Consider the following 20,711-nt stretch of genomic DNA (forward strand, 5'->3'; position numbering starts at 1 on the left):
CTCTCCTGACAGATGTAGCTATAGGGCCTCATTTGAAAAATCACATGTTTGAGGTGCCATGAAATTATCAATGTCAGCTTGCAGGCAGACAGATCTCGAGGCAAAAAAGACATATTTGATGTTTTTTTTCTCCCTCCTCATCTTTCTTTCTCTTAGGTCCCTTGCCCATTTTCTCACTCATTTTTTTCTTTCATGACACAGTAAATACTGAGTGATGTGTTATCCAGAAATAACTGTTTTTAAGACCAGTACCAAGCACAGTAGATACCCAACAATGGCACCACAGACCAGCGCCACCATGGAAAATTAGCTGCCGAGGAAGCCTTTTTGTCTCACATGCAATATACTAAGAGGGAAACAGTCCTGTAAACAAAACCCATCATGTTACATAGATGCATAAAGACAGATTTATACCCACATACATATTGTTATCCTGTTTGCTCCACTGTCACAGACATGAGCTCGACAGTATTCAGGCAAAGCCCATAGATAGCGTTATAGCACTAGATAGCATTATAGCACAGGCTACATTACACTCTAACTGGCTGTAGCATCTTATGCTTTCTCTAAGAGAGAACACACATTTCACCAATTCTTAGATCCTTACACTGGCATTCAGTTGAATATAGAATTGACTTGAAGGCCCTACTTATTGTCATTAAGTCATCCAGTGGTCTGGGCCCAAAATATATCCCAGATATATTTGGGAGTGAAAGCTGCAGGGACTGGTCAGCTAGTGGTGTCCAGAGTTAATTTCAAATGTGGTGAAACAGCTTTCAGCCATCATGCTGCCCAGTGCCCACCACTGGAATCAGCTCCCCCTGGAACTAAGATATGTCCGAACTGGCGCCATTTTAAAAACTAAGCTTAATACTGTTCTCTTTTCCACAGCCTTTTATTAATCAGTTTTATAGTACTTTAATTTATTTTATCAATTTGGGTTTTAAACTCATCTCTTTTATTAAACTTCACTGTGCTTTTATGTGTTGTCTTTTATTCTATATGTTTTTATGCTTCCTTATCTTTTGCCGGTAAAGCACTTTGAATAACCTTTGTGTTTGTTAAGGTGTTATATAAATAAGCTTGCCTCACCCTGCCTTGCCTTTATGTGCCACAGCTCAGAGTATATAAACTGGTTTCACTGTTCTACACCCTACGTATTCCACAGCAATTCAACAAATATTGGTCTTTTCACTCTTTTTTGTTGCAGGTCTGGAGTTTGCCTACTCTGCAGCCCCAAAGTCCATGCAGAGTGCCATCATGGGGCTCTTCTTTTTCTTCTCCGGGATTGGCTCCTTCGTGGGCTATGGTTTGCTGGCTATTGTCTCCCTCAAGGAGATTGGCTGGATGTCATCCCACAAAGACTTTGGTAAGAGAATACAATAGCTTATACACTTACACACACAACACACACATTCACAAAACTTCCAAAAAACATAACAAATTGAAACAGCTATAATCAATATTTTTACAATAACAACGGCTCAAATGGCTAAATGTAATGTGACGAGTTGCTCGCGATGATGAACCCACAGAGAGTTATCACCTGACCCTGCTGTACTTGTGAGCTCAACTGGGCTTTACAGCATCTTTCAGCTTCTTGTTTTGGTTTTCTGATTCGCAACTTTACTGTTTTGGTTCAGTTTCACTGCTCTCATGTCATTATGTACGGCCTCTGCAGGCATCCGTTTTCAACGCTCTAAAAATCCCCTCTACACTACCTGCTCAGTACCAAACAGGCAAAGTTAACGACTAGGTGGGGAAAATAGTTGAGCATCCAGCAGCTAAAGAGCCAGATATTTCCCTCAGGAGTTGGTGGAGACTAAACAGAGCTTAAAAGAGAGTAAATTTAGACTTATAATCAACAGGTGGTCAGAAACACTGTTCCATATGAATGCTAATGTTGCTCTACAACTGATGGAGGTGTTAATGGGCAGCTGTTTGCCATATTATATTAAAACGCAGCAATATGCCAGTGTTGTAACAGTTGTTTCCAGCTGCCCTAACAATCACATTTAACAGGTTTAAAGCTTAACAAACTGTTTTTATTTATCAGTCATTTCCACCTCTATAATGGGACTCATGACTCTGCATGTGAGACATGAGATGATTTTTTTCCTGTGCTTTAACTTAAAGAATGATGCGACTCTTCAAAATATCTCCTGTACAGAGGTGATTGATCTTTACTCATACAGTTTTCTTAGGGCTGTCCATAATCCCCCTGAATTGAGCATTACAGCTGTCAAGCCTGCTGTTAGATGCTCACTGCATGTAGAGTGCACTATTGACTTTGCACATTGACTGTATGTATGGACTCGTAATAGAATTGTTGGTATTGATTCAGAATGCACAAAGTTTTTTTTCAGGGGCGTACCTTAGGAATGCTCATAGCTTGCGCTGATTTAAAATCCACTTAAAGAGTTTGTAAATTAAATGCGTAGGGGTGGGGGGGATGGGGGCAACACCCTGTGCAGTTCTCTTGTTTTAAGAGGGTTTCCCATAATAAATAGACATGTCAGCCCAACGACAAAAGGTTTGTGTAAATCTGTCCAAGAGGTAGAACAAATAGCACGGTGGTGGCAGCAGATGGATGGGCTCCCTGGCGAGAGGAGGCTCCCAACCCAGATGCACTTTTCCCTGAGCATGCGGTAAATAAGCCAACACTGTAAATTGTTTACCCTCAAACACCTAATAGCTCATTAATACAGTGTGCCGACAGGTAGGGAGGTACTTTTGATGATGTTAGCACTGGAAGATGCTTGGCACGCTTCATAAATCCATCCTTTGCTCAGCCTTGCTTCACTCGAGGGGCAGTTAAAGTAGAGCTGGATTGCCTATAAGACTTCTTTTTGCTTTCCAAAACAAGTCATTTAAAAGGTGAGCTGCAGAAATGGAACAAAACATCCTCCTGGCCACTGATAAAAGACACACAGCACAAAGCTTAGGCATTAAGTACAGTCAGGAATCATGCGGTTTGTTTTTGTGGCTGTTTTTCACAGTTTGTTGGATGTTAGCTTTTTCCACATCTCATGGCTCTCTAGGTGGAATGGATTCAACTTATTTCCATGGCTGCAGGCAAAATGGTGTGCAGTAAACAGCATCTTGGGTGAGCTGTGCTAAGTTGTACTGAGCTATACGGGCCTGAAGACAGATGAGCAACATTAATCACAGGCTGGGGGTCTGATTACATAGCCCCGGATCTCTTAAGTAAAGCTGTCCCTGGAGCGTTACATGGAGATGGCACTGCTAGTCTGGCATCACACTGGTGGATGCTCAGCTCTCCTGTCATGCTGTCGTTCTGTCTCTCTTTGCCTTGCACTGACTAATGTTAGTCAGCAGCAGTAAAGTGTCACATGATGATTCCATCAAGTCAGCCCTTTGTTATGATATTACCAGCAGGTTTGGAAAAATCAGGTGTCAAGTTCTTGGTCTGGTTAAAACAGCAGGGAAGGTTGTCCCCCAGGGAGGCCCACACCTGATACCCCATGTGATAATTCGTTCTGGAAAGAGTTACAAACATTAACTTATCCCCCACTCAGTTAAACCTATTAGCAGGCAACTAATGAAGGACTGATTAAAGTGTAGGAAGGCTGTCTGTTGGATTTAACTGTTGGATGCGTTGCTATTGTGCGCTTTGTTGTTGGCAAGCAAGTGAGATGCATGTGTAATTTTAACAGTGTACATGTTTTAGTGAGTAGTGCATTTGTTTCTGTTTAGGCAAGTGTTTGGAAATGTGAGATTTTATTTATTAAGTGTATCTTTTTGTAAAAATGTGAAGGATATCAAGGTGATACTAGTGGCCCTAAAAAGACAGGGACTCCTTAAAAACTTGGTACTTCACCCGGAGGTGGTGTCTTACATCCTAATTCACACAGTGTTGTGTGTGCACGTTTTCATCAGCTTGCATTGGGCCATCACATCACTTCTTGGATAAGCCAGCAAAACCGACAAGATTAACTGTACCATCAAACAAAGATGATTTTTTTTGGTGATCATCTGTTTACAAAGACACACTTAGATTTTTAGTCCTTGTACTTCTGGCACGGCTGCATTCGCGACTATCGTTAGACTTCCCTGCAGATTTTCAAATGACTTTTACCTCACTGCTGATAAATGCTTAACTTAACCACTATAACTTTATATTGGACAATGGTTACAATTAAATAGTGCTAATTTTTATTGGCATTTCGATGGACTAAATTATGTCCAACAATAAAAATCCACTAAGATAGGGAGTCTGTATTCTGATATCAGTGCACCTTGCATCAATAAAACCCCAGTCCAAACAGTCTTACAAGACAGACTCTTATGGAGCTTTATCCCTATCTTTATTCAGGAGAGTGGTCTATCAGTTTGAGAGCATTATTTATTGATTTCACGTTCAAAAACCCTGCCCTCGCACTCAAATGGCCTCTGCTTGCACTTGGAGCTACTCTGTTTCTGCTCAAACTGTGTGCTCGCACTCAGATACCATGTTGCTTGCACTCAGATACCTTGTTGCATGCACTCAGATACCATTTGCTCGCACAGATTTCCTGCTCGTGCTTTGGCTTTTCTCCTCGCGCTCAAACTGTTTCTGTGCGCTTGTGGAATTTCTGCTCTCAGAGGCTGTTTACACGTACACGGTGATTTTGATAAACGGAGACATCTTCCTTCATTTGTGCCCTTCGTTTACACGCAAACGGAGATTTCTCCTTTGAAAACGAGTCTTTCTAAAAATTCCGGCCAGAGTGGAGATTTTGGAAAACTCCGGTTGCGCGTTTGCATGTAAACTGAGATAAAGGGAGATAAACGGAGTTATAGGCAGCCGACGTCACAGTATGTGCCGGAACTTGCGCCTGTGTCAAAAGTGCGACCTATGTTAACACTGGCTACATGGAGGGCTTTAATTTTAAAAAAATCTGTGTGGAGCCGCAAAACATGTTTGAGCCTTATAATCAAGGTAAATAGCCTATTAAGTTTAAATTAGCGTATACTTATGGTCTAAATAAGCATTTGTTAATATGTTTTACCACAAGGTGGCCACTGTGCACTATTAATAATTATCTGGTACTTACATTTTGCAGAGCTGGCAGTGAGAGCAAACAAATCTGTCCACGCACTACTACATTCTCTATTTTATTCAATTTACTTTTTTGGATTTGGCATCCATAGCTAACCAGCCACTGCTATCGAGGTTCAGCAACATTTGGATTCATAGAATGAATTTCCATAGACTTCTTTTCTCAAAGGCTTAAGGAGCCACTGGACAGGGGCTAAAGAGCCACATGTGGCCATGTGTATATAAATATATATATATATATATATATATATATTTATATATATATAATATATATATATATATATATATATATATATATATATATATATACAGTACAGGCCAAAAGTTTGGACACACCTTCTCATTCAATGCGTTTTCTTTATTTTCATGACTATTTACATTGTAGATTCTCACTGAAGGCATCAAAACTATGAATGAACACATGTGGAGTTATGTACTTAACAAAAAAAGGTGAAATAACTGAAAACATGTTTTATATTCTAGTTTCTTCAAAATAGCCACCCTTTGCTCTGATTACTGCTTTGCACACTCTTGGCATTCTCTCCATGAGCTTCAAGAGGTAGTCACCTGAAATGGTTTCCACTTCACAGGTGTGCCTTATAGTCCGGAGATATCGCTAGGCTAAATAAACAGCTGAGCTCTGTATACCGGGTACGCTGTCAGTCAGTGTGCGGGCTGGAGATTGAGCAGAGAGGGGAGGGGGGTCCCCACTCGCTATGGTAAACGAGTATGTGTGTAAAGTTATGAAGTGTGTCTGTTACGCTAGAAGAGTCAGAGTTTGGGACGGAGTCTTTTACCCCCTGGAGTGTTACCGGAGTTTCTGGAGTGCTCAAATAAACGGGCCTTTTTTCCGAACGCTCCTCTGGTCTCCTGCTCATGAGGGATTCATTACAATATCGTAACATGGCTTAGATTTCTAAATAAATATTCACCTCGTCGCTAGATAGACCTACTCCTGAAAAACTTGTGCGCAAGGCTTTTTGTCCCTACGAGGCCGCCGTCATTTACCCGACGGGGTAAATGACGGTGACGGGGTGAGCGAGTGAGCCCTGCAATCTAGAATTTAACATGAGCTAAACTAGCTATCAGCTAACGAAAGATAACGTTAGCTGGTGGGGACATGTGCTATATACACCCAGTCGTGCCTCGCCACTCACCAGGAACCTCTTTTAACGGTCACAGAATAAACAACATAGCTATTTTCTGCCAATTTATTCCAGTTAGCTTACCTGAAACCAACTGCGATGAGATGCTGTGTCCCGCGAGCTCAGTTCCAAACAAACACCGAGGAGATGAAATTCTGCCTTCTGTGGCGACTTCCGTATGTGGGCAGGTATATTCTACGGCTCTGGGCCGACCCAAAGCCAACGTAACAGAGACGTTTGATGAGCTGGGACAAAAGAGTATTAACTTTAAAGATATCATATATATATGGCGCATGTGTGTAAATTAACAGTCCCTTTATTCCAAAAGTTGTAAAGAAAGCAAGAGAAGAACATTTAATTTACAGGGCTTTCCCTGGAGGGTGGGAGTGGATGAACCCGGTTAAGGAGTACCCGCCCGGACAGGACGCTGTAAAACTAAGGCGAGCGCACCCACAAGGAGGCAGGGATCATTTCATTGGTCAAGAGTAAATGTGGCATTCTATTGGTTGGGGGATTTTGACAGGGTTGTTACACAAAAAAATCCAAGCGCGGGGCAGAAATCTGAGAGCAGAAATTCCAGAGCACAGAAACAGTTTGAGTGCGAGGAGAAAAGCCGAAGCTTGAGCAGGAAATCTGTGCGAGCAAATGGTATCTGAGTGTGAGCAAATGGTATCTGAGTGCAAGCACACAGTTTGAGCAGAAACAGAGTAGATCCAAGTGCAAGCAGAGGCTATTTGAGTGCGAGAGCAGGGTTTTTGAACGTGAAATCAATAAATAATGCTCTCAAACTGATAGACCACTCTCTTGAATAAAGATAGGGATAAAGCTCCATAGACTCTCAGTTTCCATGTATACATGTGGGAGACTTAATATACTAATTATAGTAAAACATGAATAGTATATTCTGTATATCCTCATATTTGTAATGTGTATTATTCAGCCTATTATGCCTAATACTACAAGCTTTGTAAATAAACCTTACCATACATTTACACTCACAAACCACACCCATCTGGGTTTTTAGAGTCCCTCAGAAGGAATCTGTTATTGGTTCAGCTATTCTGTTGAGTTGTACATAATGAAGCACTATAAAAGTAAGCCAATAACTTAAGGGAATTTTCCATTTGAAATATTTAGCATAGTGTATGCAGGTAATCTCCAATTTACACCTCATGCACAAGAAAGGTTTCAACATTAATTCATAATGAGAATAATTTTAGTTTCAGCTCTATTGTAGGCATTCATCAACTGAGAATTAAGGTTCCAGATGTCAACATAACAACTATAAGAAACGTTTATAAGTTGCATGTGTAGCATAATCCTAATTGTGAGGTATACGTGCAGAATACAAATTAGCACCATCTACTTGCCAGCCACTAGCACCAATCACAAAATCTATTGAGTGGCCTGTAAACTTTAAACATTTACAATCCATTCAGCCATTTGACAAGAAAGTTAAATTGGCACCCTGTTAACATGTGTATGTTTGTTATGTGCCTCACAAACTCATTTAATGAAGAACATTACCAAGGAAAAAGCTGGCTCTTCTAAGTTCTCTCATGCCAGCCTCTTGTTCTTGGAGTTTTGAGTCTCCATAAGTGAATGTCTTTCCCATTTGGCGTGTCGGAGTGAACAACCACATGTGTGACTGAAAGCCCCATGGCATCAGTCTGCAAAGCAGTGGTGAAAATTGTTGTACAGTACTTTCAGCCACATCTGCTCTCAAACTTAAAACATCCTGAGCTGATGTGTTGAAATCATTGATCCTCCAAATCCCACAGCACATCGTTTCCCTCTATGGTTACATCTGGTTGAGTAGTCATCCATCACACTCTTTTATTTGATATTTTTATAGGCCCGGTATATAACACCATCTCATCCTTTCCTGTCAGAGGCTGCATGAAGCCGTTTTAACCACATAAGCCAAGTCAATCAAAGATCAACCTTTGCCTTCTTCACAAGCATTATCTTTTACACATGAGGAGCTTTTTGTCTCTAGAAAATGCCTTTTGTTGCATTTAATTTTTCTCTGCCATTGTGTGAGTATCGTTCACTCAAAGTGAATGTTTTTTTTTTTTTTGTGAGCTGCACCTATCACATGACGGGAAATGGCCTTTTTCTTTGACCAGTGTTCAAGTCCTGACTGATCTTATATCAGATGTCTGGGACGTGTTCAGACATCCAGAGCGAGCTGACATTCGCACATCCTGCTCGTGAAGTGTTGGATCACACTCAGTGAAATGTCAATGTTTTAATGGAAGCCTTTAATGTCAGATTCGGCAAATTTAACATGAACTCTTATTCTGTCTGAAAGGGCTCTATTTGAAAATGTAATTTTTGGTGTGCGTGTTAGACATGTCAGAGGCAGCGGAGGGCACGTAGAAATAGTTAGCATCTTGTGGCCATTTATAAAATTCAAGCATCAATCATAAACTTTTTATGAGCGAGAGGGGAGCTGCAGAAAATAACTATATTTATAACTGAAACAAACATGCATTGATTCCCTCTCTGATTTCATTCTGAGGCAGAGGATGGCATTGAATGCACTGAAGCATTAAAATGTTGGGTCGTTGCACTGAAGGTCTAGATCAATTGATCCATTTTCAAACGTTAAATTGATATTGACCCGTTTCATATGGACTCACACGGTCTGCTCAAACCCACTCGCAGGTAAATTGTCCTGCAAGTGTACACCACTCAGATATTAGATGGCTGACCCCTTCCCCTGGTGCATTCAGTGTAATCACAACATTTACTAACTCAGAGCTGTAAAACAGGACCAAATGTGGAAATCTCCAGAAATTGTATAACAACGACTCTTGCGCTCTGATTGGTTTGCACTATCCTCCCCCCTTGCTAAGAATTTGCCTTTAAAATAACTGTCAAATATTTATGGGGCTTCATTAATGTGTTTTACAGCAAGTCCTTGTTTAGTCTTTTGCTGCTGTAATTAGCCTTCCATATTTCTGAAAGTGGTTAGCAGCCAAGTGTGCCCTGGGGGGCGGAGGCTGAAAGGAGGAGGTAGAGTCTAACTTAATGTATAATGAAAGTAGAGCAAGAACCATTACAAAACTGAAACCTTGCACAATTTCCCAGACTGTTCTAAAAAAATAGATGTTGCTTTTTTTTTTTGCCAGCCCTGTTTTTGTAATCCGTGGGTCCTAGTTAAGAGAAGTTTTTAAATCAGAAACAAAGGTTGAGATCAAGTCATCGGTCAGAATAATCCTATGGCTGCAGTAACAACATTTTCTTCAGCAGAGGAGGAAAAATGCCCTAAAATCAGGATTTGTTACATGCCTCATGCTGACTTCAAGTGCCTGCTTGAGAGCAAACTCAGAGTGTTGTTGTTGCTCTAAATCCTGCACTTATTTTCATACTGTCCATTTTCTGCTTTAAACAGATCATATTTTACTACATCCTCTGGATATTCCCTCGACATAATTTGTATGCTGTGTTCCTTGTTTTTTTGTAAGCGATACTGCTCTGTTAATTAAGACTGCAGAGGCAGACTCTTGGTTTACTATCTGTTAAGGGGAATTATCGATTGAAAATACAAGCACCCTTGCTGCAAATGCACTTCCCTTTTCCTCCCGTGCTCTCCTGTCAAGCACATTGTTTTGCACTTCATGAATTATTCAAACACTGCTTTGGTTCTTGATTTTTTTTTTTCTCACAATTTAAACTTTTGACCAGATTAAGACGACAACAAAATTAGTTAAAACCGCGACGGAGGTCAAAGTGTCAGGTTTTCCATTTGCCACTCATTTCATTAGTGCTCTGGCAGAAGTTCACAGTCATCAGCCAGCTCTCTGTTTTGAGATCAAAGGTTTCAAGCTATAGAGATGGCCCAGTGAACAGGACAGTGTTTCTTTATTCTCCTCGATTTCTAATTATCCACAAGACCATGCACACAACAGAAGAGACTGAAAAAAGAATTATTTATATGCACGGTACATGTGGTAACTTTACAGAGTATGATCTGCTCTACTGATTGCAAGTGATCATGCAAAGCACCGGGATCCCTTGTTTCAAATGACTTAATCCTGCTCTTTGATCAGCAGCAGAGGACGCCCTGTTAAATCATGCACAAGAACATGAAGGTTTCTATGATAGTTGGAGATACGTTGTGACACTGCTGACACTACTGCAGTGAGTTGGATGTTATACAGGCCTTTGATGTGAAACACTGGCATGTTTTAATGACAGCAGTTACATTAGCATTATGGAATCTAATTTAGTTAAGTTTATATGTAATGTTTTGGCATATGGGCAGATATTTATAGAGTATCATCGCACTTTACACTATGAAGGAACAATATTTAGCCTTGGTTCCCCTTGACCTCTTATTTCATTCATAGATTAGGGTCAGTAATATAACCTTAGGATGCCAAAACTGGTCGGTCTAGACTGAAATATCTCAACAACTAATAGATTGATGACATGAAATTTTGCAGAGACATCTATCATTCATAGAGGATGAATCCTTAATACTTTGAAGGTCCCTCCACTTCTCCTCCACCAGCTTGTCAAAATTTAGAAACAATTTTTTTTTTTGCTGCTTTATAATTTTTAAATGATTTCCTGAGACGTTTTCTGGAAATAACTCTTTAATTTGGTATCAATTATAGGGGAAATGCACCTGAAGTTCAGTTAGTTCTTTTCCATTAAATTAATTCTAGTTAATTGCTAGTGTAACCAAGACAGTGTTTTAGTCAGTGCACAGCAGTCAGCTAAACATGCCAATAATTGTCTATGGACAAACAAACACTTGAACATAGTATATGGAGAATTAAGTTTTCAGTAATAATAACAACTGAATATTTATTTTGGCTTAATATATTGATATTTGTTTGGGTTAAAAAGAAGGTTTACTTTAAAGGACAGTTTTTCTGTCCAAGAAAATGTAAAATGTTGTCATGCTAACACATTTCGCTAAGTTGCTGAGCATAGTACACATTAAACCTGCTAAACATCTGCATACGTTCAGGACCCTATTTTCTTGGTGGCACAGTGACCACCATTACAAAGCTGTGCTGTGCAACATTTTAAAGCAACTGCAAGGAACCCTCATTTTGTGTTGATTTTGGCAGCCCCTGTGGTCAAAGGTGGTAGTGTTTCCACGAGCAACACCAGATGTGAAACTGGCTAACGCGTGCATTTGTTTCAGAAGCAAGAGAAAGACAGAATCACCTTCTTTTTAATGCTTTTTTTTTAATATAAACAGCTGTTTGCAGAATGCATAGCAATGAGGTAATGTATTTGTTTGTGGCTAGGTAAGATTAATAACTGTTTTTTGCCTTCAACATAAATTTAGATATTGATGTAAAAGCACGTCTTGTGATGTATTTAATGAATAAAGTAGACATATTGCATACCTGTCTAGGAGGCAGATTTAGAATCAGTTTTGAATCCTTGAAATTCCCGCATTTCTCTCTATCTATTGAATAATCGACCAATGTTAATGTTAATGCTTATGTAGGTTACATAGAGGCATTAGTATTTAATGGAGACTTTTCCATAATCAATTAAAAACTCCTTGTAGTTGCTTCAAGATGCAAAGTAACCATCTACAATGTGAAATATAGTGACTGAAATGGTGAGGATTGATGATCATATGAGCTGCTTCACCATCTTTTATGATGATATGAGCTTTGTAATTATAAAAATTAATCCTCATTGTGCTAATTTCACTGTTAAAAAACCCCACACCACCTGCTTCTGACTGCAGATGTTTGGTCCTGTGTGCTGCTCTGCACCATCCAGGCAACAGCAAGATTTCCTGGAGAAGCGTCTTTCCATTTGTTGAGCTATTGATATCATGCGTCACTGTGATTGGAACAGCTGTTTCAGAGCGATAAGACCAGCGATATGACTGGCTGAGAGTGTATTTATTAATCACCACACCCTCTGATCTATATTGAACTTCAGCCAGCCCCTTGTGCACTTTGCGCTGCTGCACATACATGAACCAAAATAGCAGGTGCGCTTGGAGACACCCACACAGTTCTTGCCCCTGGGACCTACCGCTTTGCACTTCTTTCTGAAAGGGTTTGTGTACGACACATTCAGCTGTTCAAGCCCTGGTTTGTTTCAGTACCTCAACTGTGCTGTGTTTTCCCTCCAAAAGTAAAGTCTTAACAAGTTTTAGGAACTGCAGAAAAACAGTACATTGTGGTGTACCTGCATCACGATGACTTTATTACAAAATGATTCAGTCCTATTGGTCTGTAAGCATCATCTTGACCCAGGGGGCTGTTGACTTTAAATTGACATGTGTAATAAGGCTGTACTTGAATATGCGCATACACACACACACACACACATTTACTGCCATGTGAATAGGCAGAACTTGAAATGAGAATTGCTCCCATATATAATTAAAATCAAGCCTATTTCTCTTTCTCTGGTTCTTTATCCGGTGTGACAGCTCCACATGGAGAAGCTAATGGGAGCTTTCCGAGGATTGCTCCAGGGGCTTCACATTTACTCATTTAACGATAATGTAGGATGTAAGCTATAGGTATCTCTGTCCACTTGTGAAACTGTGCCTGACATGGAGCCGTTTGCATAAAGGAAAAGACATGGTCTTGAATATGTTGTAGCAGAAAGAAAAAAAAAATTCCTCCTCTGCTCTGTGTAAGGCACCCTTCAACAGCCAGCTCACCCCGAAATGTCTCCTCCTCCTCCAGTAAAGTAGTAAACAGCCTCATCTCATGCTGTTTGCCTGCAAAGTCAATTGGTCTGCTTGACATTGGTCAAGAGGACAAAAGCTGCTCTAATGCCATTTCAATTGTCTCCATACTTGAACAGTGGAGAGAATTGTTCTTGTTTCTCCCTTGGTGTAAAACCCTAGCAGGGCGAAAACAGGATTTGTTCAGAGCTTTCCTCTTGAGCTTTGTTGCTGAATGAGGACGACCACTTCAATCACAGCAAATGTTGGGACAGTTAGAGTTTAAAGGCTGCTGGTTGAAGTCTGCAGATCCAGAAGGAAAAAAATGGGTGGCTTGAAATTTACTGTATGTCCTCAGTTGTGTCAATCTCAGCACTGTTTGTATGTCTTCCCCTCCATCCTGTGCAGAAGTCACACAGCAAATCACAGTGGAAGCATCAGTTTATTTTTTCCTCACTTTTATTGCATTTTCATTCCCACGAGGAAACAAATCGTCCTTTAATACTGATAAAAGACTCCCCGGCTCGAATCACAGCTGAGGGCCCATATTGCTCTGTTTTTTTCTGATGCTTCAGTCCCCCAATCATCAATACCGCCTTTCTGTATCAGCTCAGAGGACCGGGGTCAACTGTCTTCGCTTTCAGAAGGTCTCACCGTGGTGAGATGAGAAGTAACAAGCCCCTCCGCTGAATCCTAATTCCTGACAGCATCGCGTTTCCCTGCCATGCTCACTTCAAGCCCAGCTTTTATGTCTCCTGAAAACACAGCAACCTGCCACACTTGCGAGCTCGTGGCCGTTTACCTTTGCCTTTGGTATTCTTTCAACACGTAGCAGCACTTTTTGATAAAAGAACCCTCCTGCTGTCGGCCTTCTGAATATGTCGCGACTGACACTTTTGTTCTCCAAATTTCCATATTTGTCATTTTGCCGTGCAGCTCGCAGTTTTCAAACATCACCTGAATGCCAGTCTTGCGTCTCAGCTGTTTGGAGTCTTAGCTAAGGTGTGACATACTCTATTATAGTAATGTCCTTGTTTTCTCTCTTTCCAGGCAATATCAATGACTGCTCTCTGCACTACTACTTCTTCCTCCTGGCTGGGATCCAGGGCGTCACTTTGCTGGTCTTCCTTATTGTCTCTTTTAAGTATGACAAGCAGAGGGCCAAACCAGGAAGCCAAAGGCAGAGACATACCTCCTCTTGACCTACACACCTCCCCATATCCCCCTCACCGTACCTGCCTTTTCCAGTTGTATCGCTCAGTGCCCAAAGATCCTGTGGAGGAGGTATTTACTAATCAAATCCTACAGATGTTTGGTTTACCTCTGTCAGTCACAAATGATCTTTTCATGTTTTGTATTTATGTTTATTTTAGCTTTTAACTGGCAACTCTTATCCTGTTTTTATACCAATGGTTTTACATCACTGGTGCCTCTGAGAGTATAGAAATGAATGTGGGAGCCATATTTGAATCATGTCTACTGCACTCCCTCACTCCTGTGTGTTTACTCCTGTTGCCTTCCTTTGATCATTTGCACTTGACTTGAGGAGTGGTACCATAAAAAATATGATATCAAGATATTTTCAAATCATGAACAATGCTCAGTTGTTTTTATAGTTAGGTTTTTACTTTTTTTTTTTCTAACAAAGTCTTATTTTTGGACTTAATGTTTTTGCTAACCATTTTACTGACCCTGGTACGATACATAAGTATTTAAATGATCTCTGGACTTCCATCCACAGTCTGAAATTTGTGCATTAAATGTGCTTGAGTGTTAGCATTATTTCTTCATCATGTTTACCCCTGTTTGGCTTCTGGGGAGCTTCAGATACCAATGCAGTAACATTATTATGATCACGTTAAATGGGAATTTGTTTTAACTCAGAGGGTAATTTTTATGTGCAAGTGAAATCATTGCTGTTAGTGTAGAGACAGAATAGAGCTTTTGTTTGAGGAGAATACAAATAAACACACGTAGATTTAACTAATCTATTATTCAAATCTAATACTGAGAATAACAATCTCCCACATTTGTTACCACTGCCTGTGATTACATACTGTAAATCCACATAAATCCATCTCATAAATCTGCTATAAATCCTCAAACAGAACCATACATGAATAATGAGCTGAACTCCTCGTGCTAAAAATACTCCATGCCTCCTATGAAGCTTCAGAGCAATTTTTAATTTCTGGTCAAGCTGCAAAACCGCATGCCCGCATGACAAACAACTAATTAGAAGCTAACCTTAAGCTCAGCAGGCAACCTTGAGTACAGCTCTTAGAATATCCCCTGCATTAACACTTGGACGTGATAAGAACGCAGACTTATTATATATAAAAAAAATGAAGAATGTAGCACATTCTCATTGACATCTTCTTTATATTTAGATTTAGCAAAAACTTTTGCAGTATTTGTTGTCAGGGACGTTTTGCAGTGTTATCGTGGCTTTGCAGCTTTGCCAGAAAATCTTAAAAAAAAAAAAACAGTTTCTGTTTTGTTGTATTTATTAGACTGTGAAGCATTTGTTTTAGCTTTATTCTGTTAAAACAAAATGCTTGTGTGTGTGTGTGTGTGTGTGTGTGTGTGTGTGTGTGGGTGTGGGTGTTCCTTCAACTCTGAGAATAGGTGGAGCACAAGGTACTGAATTTTATTAAAACTCTCAGGGCTCGAGGAATAGTGCCGAGTGACATAACTCTCCAGGAAATGTAAAAACTGCCTTTGGGAGCTCAGAACTGTGTTTACCCTGTGGTGTAAATAAAGTTACATTTGTAACAGCACATTAAAAGCAAGAAGCCATCTCACTGACGGTATGTGACTCCTGTTAGAGTGATTTCAGTTTGTGTTTAATTGGTCGGATAAATGGATGTTCCTTGTTTTATTGCATATTTTATATATACTTGCTTTGTCAGTTCAGTCCTCATCAAAAAGATTTATTGCGTTTATTTTGGAATTATATTCTGTTGTCATAATGCTGCAGAAATGGAAAATTGTTTTGTGGTTATATTTGTTGCCATTAAAGTTTATTAAATTGAGAATTGGGTCTGTCATTTTCAGCTGTTGTCTACACAAGGCTTGACTTGCAAAGCTTGTGCAGACATCTGTCACATCACTTTACCTGCTGTAACTTAAAGGGATATTTTGCCAATTTTTGCCCAGCTTTTTATTATAACAATGTGGGTAGTGTGTGTAAATGAACTGTGGTAAACTTGCCTTCATCTTATCAGTGTCTGGTTCTCCCTGCTCATCTTTGCTGGCTCTAGAGCTGTTGCTCAAACTCATAACCCCCACCATGAACACAAAGGGTATTGAAGTGGATTGAAAGAGAGACCCACCCCTCTCTTTCTTTCTCTCTCAAATGCAGACTAAACCCAGATAAAACGTTAAATTAAGCAGTGCTGATTAAATAAATACCAAAATTCTGTTACTGTATTGCCTATTTCTCGCCTAAAATGTCTCTAGAAACATTTTAGTGCGCTGTTTTACTGTAATACGAGAATTTGTGAACAAGATCTGGGTGCCATACTGTTTCCTGTACTGTAAAAAGAGAGGCTGAAAAACTGTAATCAAATGGTAAAATTAGGCAGTTATGATCAAATAAAAACCAAGATTTCATCACCTAAAATGTTTTCAGAGACATATTTTAGTGCACTGTTTGGCTGTAATATAAGAATTTAATATAATGTAAGAAGTTTCCTCTGCTTGGAAAAGCAGTTTCTGAAAAACAACGCTAAGCAGTGTTGATCAACTGCACTGTTAATTCAAAAACCATTTGTTACAGCGATATTGTTCCCTGTGGAAAAACCAAACTCGCATTACATCACCCATCAGACCATCTTTCCAGCAGTGAAATACTTCTTTCAAGGTATACTATGCAGGATTTTTCTAAAAAAAAAACAAAAAACAGATGTAGTGACTGTAGATGTAGTGTAGGGACACAGAGTTAAAAAAAAAAAAAAAAAGCAAATATAACGTACAAGAATTAATCTGGTACTGGCTTTCACTTTTGCTGGCGATGTTCTCAGTAACTGACACTCCTGCATATTATATTTTTAACAAAGTAATTTTCTCTGTTTAAGGCAACTTTGTTACAGGTTGTGCAGTCAGGAGTTATTCATATAAAAGAAAAATCAGTAACCTAATTGTTATATTCCACAGTTATACATCTGTAAGTTTACTTCTGTATTCACAAGTATTACTGAACAAACATTTTCCGCATCAGAAAACATTAATAGCTTAGAGTGACAACATGTTTTAAATTCAGGCAGTGGCGTGACCCTGTTGTTTAAATGTGAATCACGGATTGTGCCTTTAAAGCCTGCCAGGATGCTTTCATGATTAGGGCTATGGTTTGTTGCTCCTAAGGGAAACCTAAAGTAGACTGTGTAAATGATTTATATTACAAAAAACACACCCTGTGGCAGACTGTTTGGAAAGAGGTTGCAAACACAGAGGTGTAAAGCCTCATTTTGCATTCCCATTGGGGCAGGCAGTATATTTCTTCTTAGTTTCATCAGACACAGATTGAAATCAACACGTCATCCCAGATCATTTTTTAATGCTAAGCCCTCACAGCCATGAGGCTCGGAGAGGGCCATTTCCTGTTTAATTTGGTCAGAGAGCCCACACAGCCGTGACTGAGCAGACAGCTTGATGTTTGAAACCAACACAATGCCTCCGGGTCATAATTCTAGTGTGGCGGCTTGTTTCTCACGTTGAGAGGAATTTCTGACACATCGAAGTGGTTATGGAGGCAGAATTGCAAGGCAATAACACTGAGATATATAGTTTTGGTACTGACCTCCCAATATTTTAAGTTGATTTATTGGCCAGGCTTTAAGCAAACAACACTGCCTCGGAGAGAGCACCTCCAGCATACATTTATACCTGCTACTGTTGTGTTCTTCTTTTTTCTTTTTTTTGTGAGCATGTTCTAGGAGCCAGAGTAATGCATTGCTTCTGGAGTTTATAGAGTTCTAAATCTGACAGTATATATTTTTTAACCAGCTGAGTAGTATGGCATGGGTTAGGAGTAGGCACTGTATGGCGATGTCGGTCCAATGGTCCACCACTTTTGGCCGGCCTGAAATATCTCAGCCACTATGGAAGGATTACAAGCCTACCAGGCACAGGCCCAGGGGCCCAAAGAACCAGTGTGTACAGGGGCCCATTTTCTGATAATCCACCCCTGTATACAACAATTGGATAGATAGCCATGGAATTTTGTACAGACGTTCATTGCCCACAGAGGATTAAGTCTAATGACTTTAGTGATCCCCTGACATTTCTCTCTGCCTGTAAAAGGTACAATTTTTAAATTATCCTGTAAAAGAATTTAGATGGATTGGGACAAAATTTTGGACAGACATTCCTGGTTCCCAGAGGATGCATTCTGATGATTTTAGAGATCCCCTGAGATCAACATTTGTGCTTTGACTGAAATGTCTCACCAAGTACTAAAAGTCTCCCTGAGGATGAATTGTAGGCTTGCAATTTCAGTAACCCCTTAACTTTTCATCTAGCACCATTATCAGGTCAAATTTTGTGTCCAACACTTTGGTTTATGACTAAATACCTACAAAAAATAATAACATTTCCATCATACTTAGCTGTACTTTGTGTTTTGGACCACAAAGTACAAAGTGTTTTGGATTTATATAGCGTTTTTCAGGACACTCAAAGATGCTTCACAGTGCTGAAAATGCCAAAGAGCAAATGTCAGCATGCTAATATACTGTACTAAGATGATATTCATCATAACGATTATATCTATTAATATCAGCATATTAGCATCAGCATTGTGAACTTGTGAGCATGCCGACGTTAGCATTTAGCTCGAAGTCAGTAATGTACAGACCAAAATCAATATAGACCAAATCACAATGTTTGTTAACAATAACTTGGAGGTAGGAACCCCTGTGTCATGTAGCTACATGAAATGGCGCTGAGCAAAGGATGACAAAACTGATGAGTTTTTAGTGACCTAAAAAAAGGCCCACTTAGAAAAATCGACATCAGTTTGAGTGTGCGCTATATTTAGAATTCATTCACCACTTTACCTTGCCATTACACAGCAATTTCCAATGAGGAACTGAAGCTATTACATCAAGGCCACCAGATTCCATTGACAAAAATAGTAATTCTTATTTTTTTTTACTTAGCAGAACTGGGACCCCTGTCCACAGCAGTACATTGCTGAGCTTCTGTGCCAGTGGATTTGGTTTATAAGATGCTGGTAGTTTGCCGGTTTCACATTTCTCTGCAATTCAGATCAATTGCCAGTTGTCTACATGTAAGTGATTGTTGTTAATGCAACATCACAGTGATTCAGTCACTAGTCTCACAGAGGTGCTACGGCTACAGAGTCTTCATCTTGTTTATTATTTCCTATCAGTTATGTGCCTGCAACTACTCTGAGATTTAAACAACATTTTGAATTAAATGTCTGTACAAGCTGAAAGACTGCCAACATCATGTAGTAATGATTAAGACTGTAAACATGAATTATGACTACAGATTTCAGTCAGTGGCATTTACTTTCTCAAATACTTATACAAGAAGTGTATGGACATGATGTTAAGTTGTAAATTTTTAAGAATGGTCGGTGTGTGTGTCTCCATGTCCATTATGGTTATTGCCTAATTAAGAAAATTTCTCATGCTGTACGTCAGACAATTTTCTCCCTCCCATCTACTCTAAATGACTTTTTGGGGGCATGTGGCAGTCTAACATAATCTACAAAATGCTAAGCTGCTTTTAATTGTATTACTGAGTCTTACCTGTGTAATGAGCGCCCGGCAGATGCTCCAGAAGATGTTCCTCCAGTAATTGGAGGATTAGGAGGTATCATCACGTTAATTAAGATAAGCTAATGCAGACACGTTTAAGAAAACGGCCAAGCAGACAAATCGCCCATCTCTAAGTACCAATCATTCGCATTTACAGTACACAGACCTAATTATCTTGTCTGAGCTGTCTTTGTTGGTTGGCATCCTGGGGCCTTTATTTGTGCAAGATTCCAGCCGGGGCAGTGTTGGACGAGAGACAAGTTGTTTAACTCAGGGTTTATCTGTTTCTAACATGCTATCCTTAATGAAGCCATGCTGCAAATACAAGCAGTGAAGAAGAACACCTATACGTACAGCCTCCAACAATCACCTGTTCCAGAAAATGTGCATGTCTTGTCACTTGAAAGGTTGTTTTTTTTGTAGGCCTGAGCACGTCGGCAGGTTAAGGTTGTTCATTCAGACGGATGATCTGTGAAATAAGCAACCGTAAAATGTGTTTAACAGCGTACATCCATCTGGATTTATGGCACCAACCTTGGTTATTATGTGCAGATCCTGTGGTGTAGAGCATCTTATTTGTACAGAATGGGGCTCGACTCCCATAAAACAGTACAGGTATCAAGATATATTTTCTCAGCCACACTGAGGAATGCCATTCGTGCTGCTTGGCATATCTTGCCCTCTGACCTTATATTGTTTACCAGCAGGCAGAAAAATGCCTCGACCTGTCTCTGGGCACTGGCTGATATGTCGCTCCCCTGTGCACGTTGCCCCGCTAGTCCTCCTGGGCCGATATATCTAAATGACATGGCTGGGTACTCACCTCATGCTGCTGAAGGGCTTCACTTGGTACTGTAGTTGTTCATTGCCTCTGGCTTTTTTAGTCATCGCTGACACTTTTTATGGTGCATGTATATGTGCATATGTTTATACTGTGTGCGAGTTTGTGTTTATATCACATTTCAAGAGTCAAAACCTGACTGTCCACTGGTGTTTGCATCTCTTTTCTATATCTATCTTTCCAACACACTGGTCTCCACAAATAG

At 39.9% G+C, this 20,711-nt stretch overlaps 1 protein-coding gene across 1 annotated transcript in view; it reads left to right on the forward strand.

Moving 5' to 3' along the window:
- Positions 1-15,915, forward strand: part of slc15a4 (solute carrier family 15 member 4) — a 32,073-nt gene extending 16,158 nt beyond the window's left edge. The window contains exons 8-9 of the mRNA XM_049577984.1: positions 1,211-1,369; positions 13,928-15,915. Coding sequence (XP_049433941.1) covers positions 1,211-1,369; positions 13,928-14,079 — 311 coding nt within the window. The 3' untranslated portion in view covers positions 14,080-15,915. The remainder of the gene's footprint in view (positions 1-1,210; positions 1,370-13,927) is intronic.
- The last annotated feature ends 4,796 nt before the right edge of the window (positions 15,916-20,711 follow it).

This window comes from Epinephelus fuscoguttatus, linkage group LG6 (genome assembly GCF_011397635.1).
Source record: "Epinephelus fuscoguttatus linkage group LG6, E.fuscoguttatus.final_Chr_v1".
Taxonomy (NCBI): Eukaryota; Metazoa; Chordata; class Actinopteri; order Perciformes; family Serranidae; genus Epinephelus; species Epinephelus fuscoguttatus.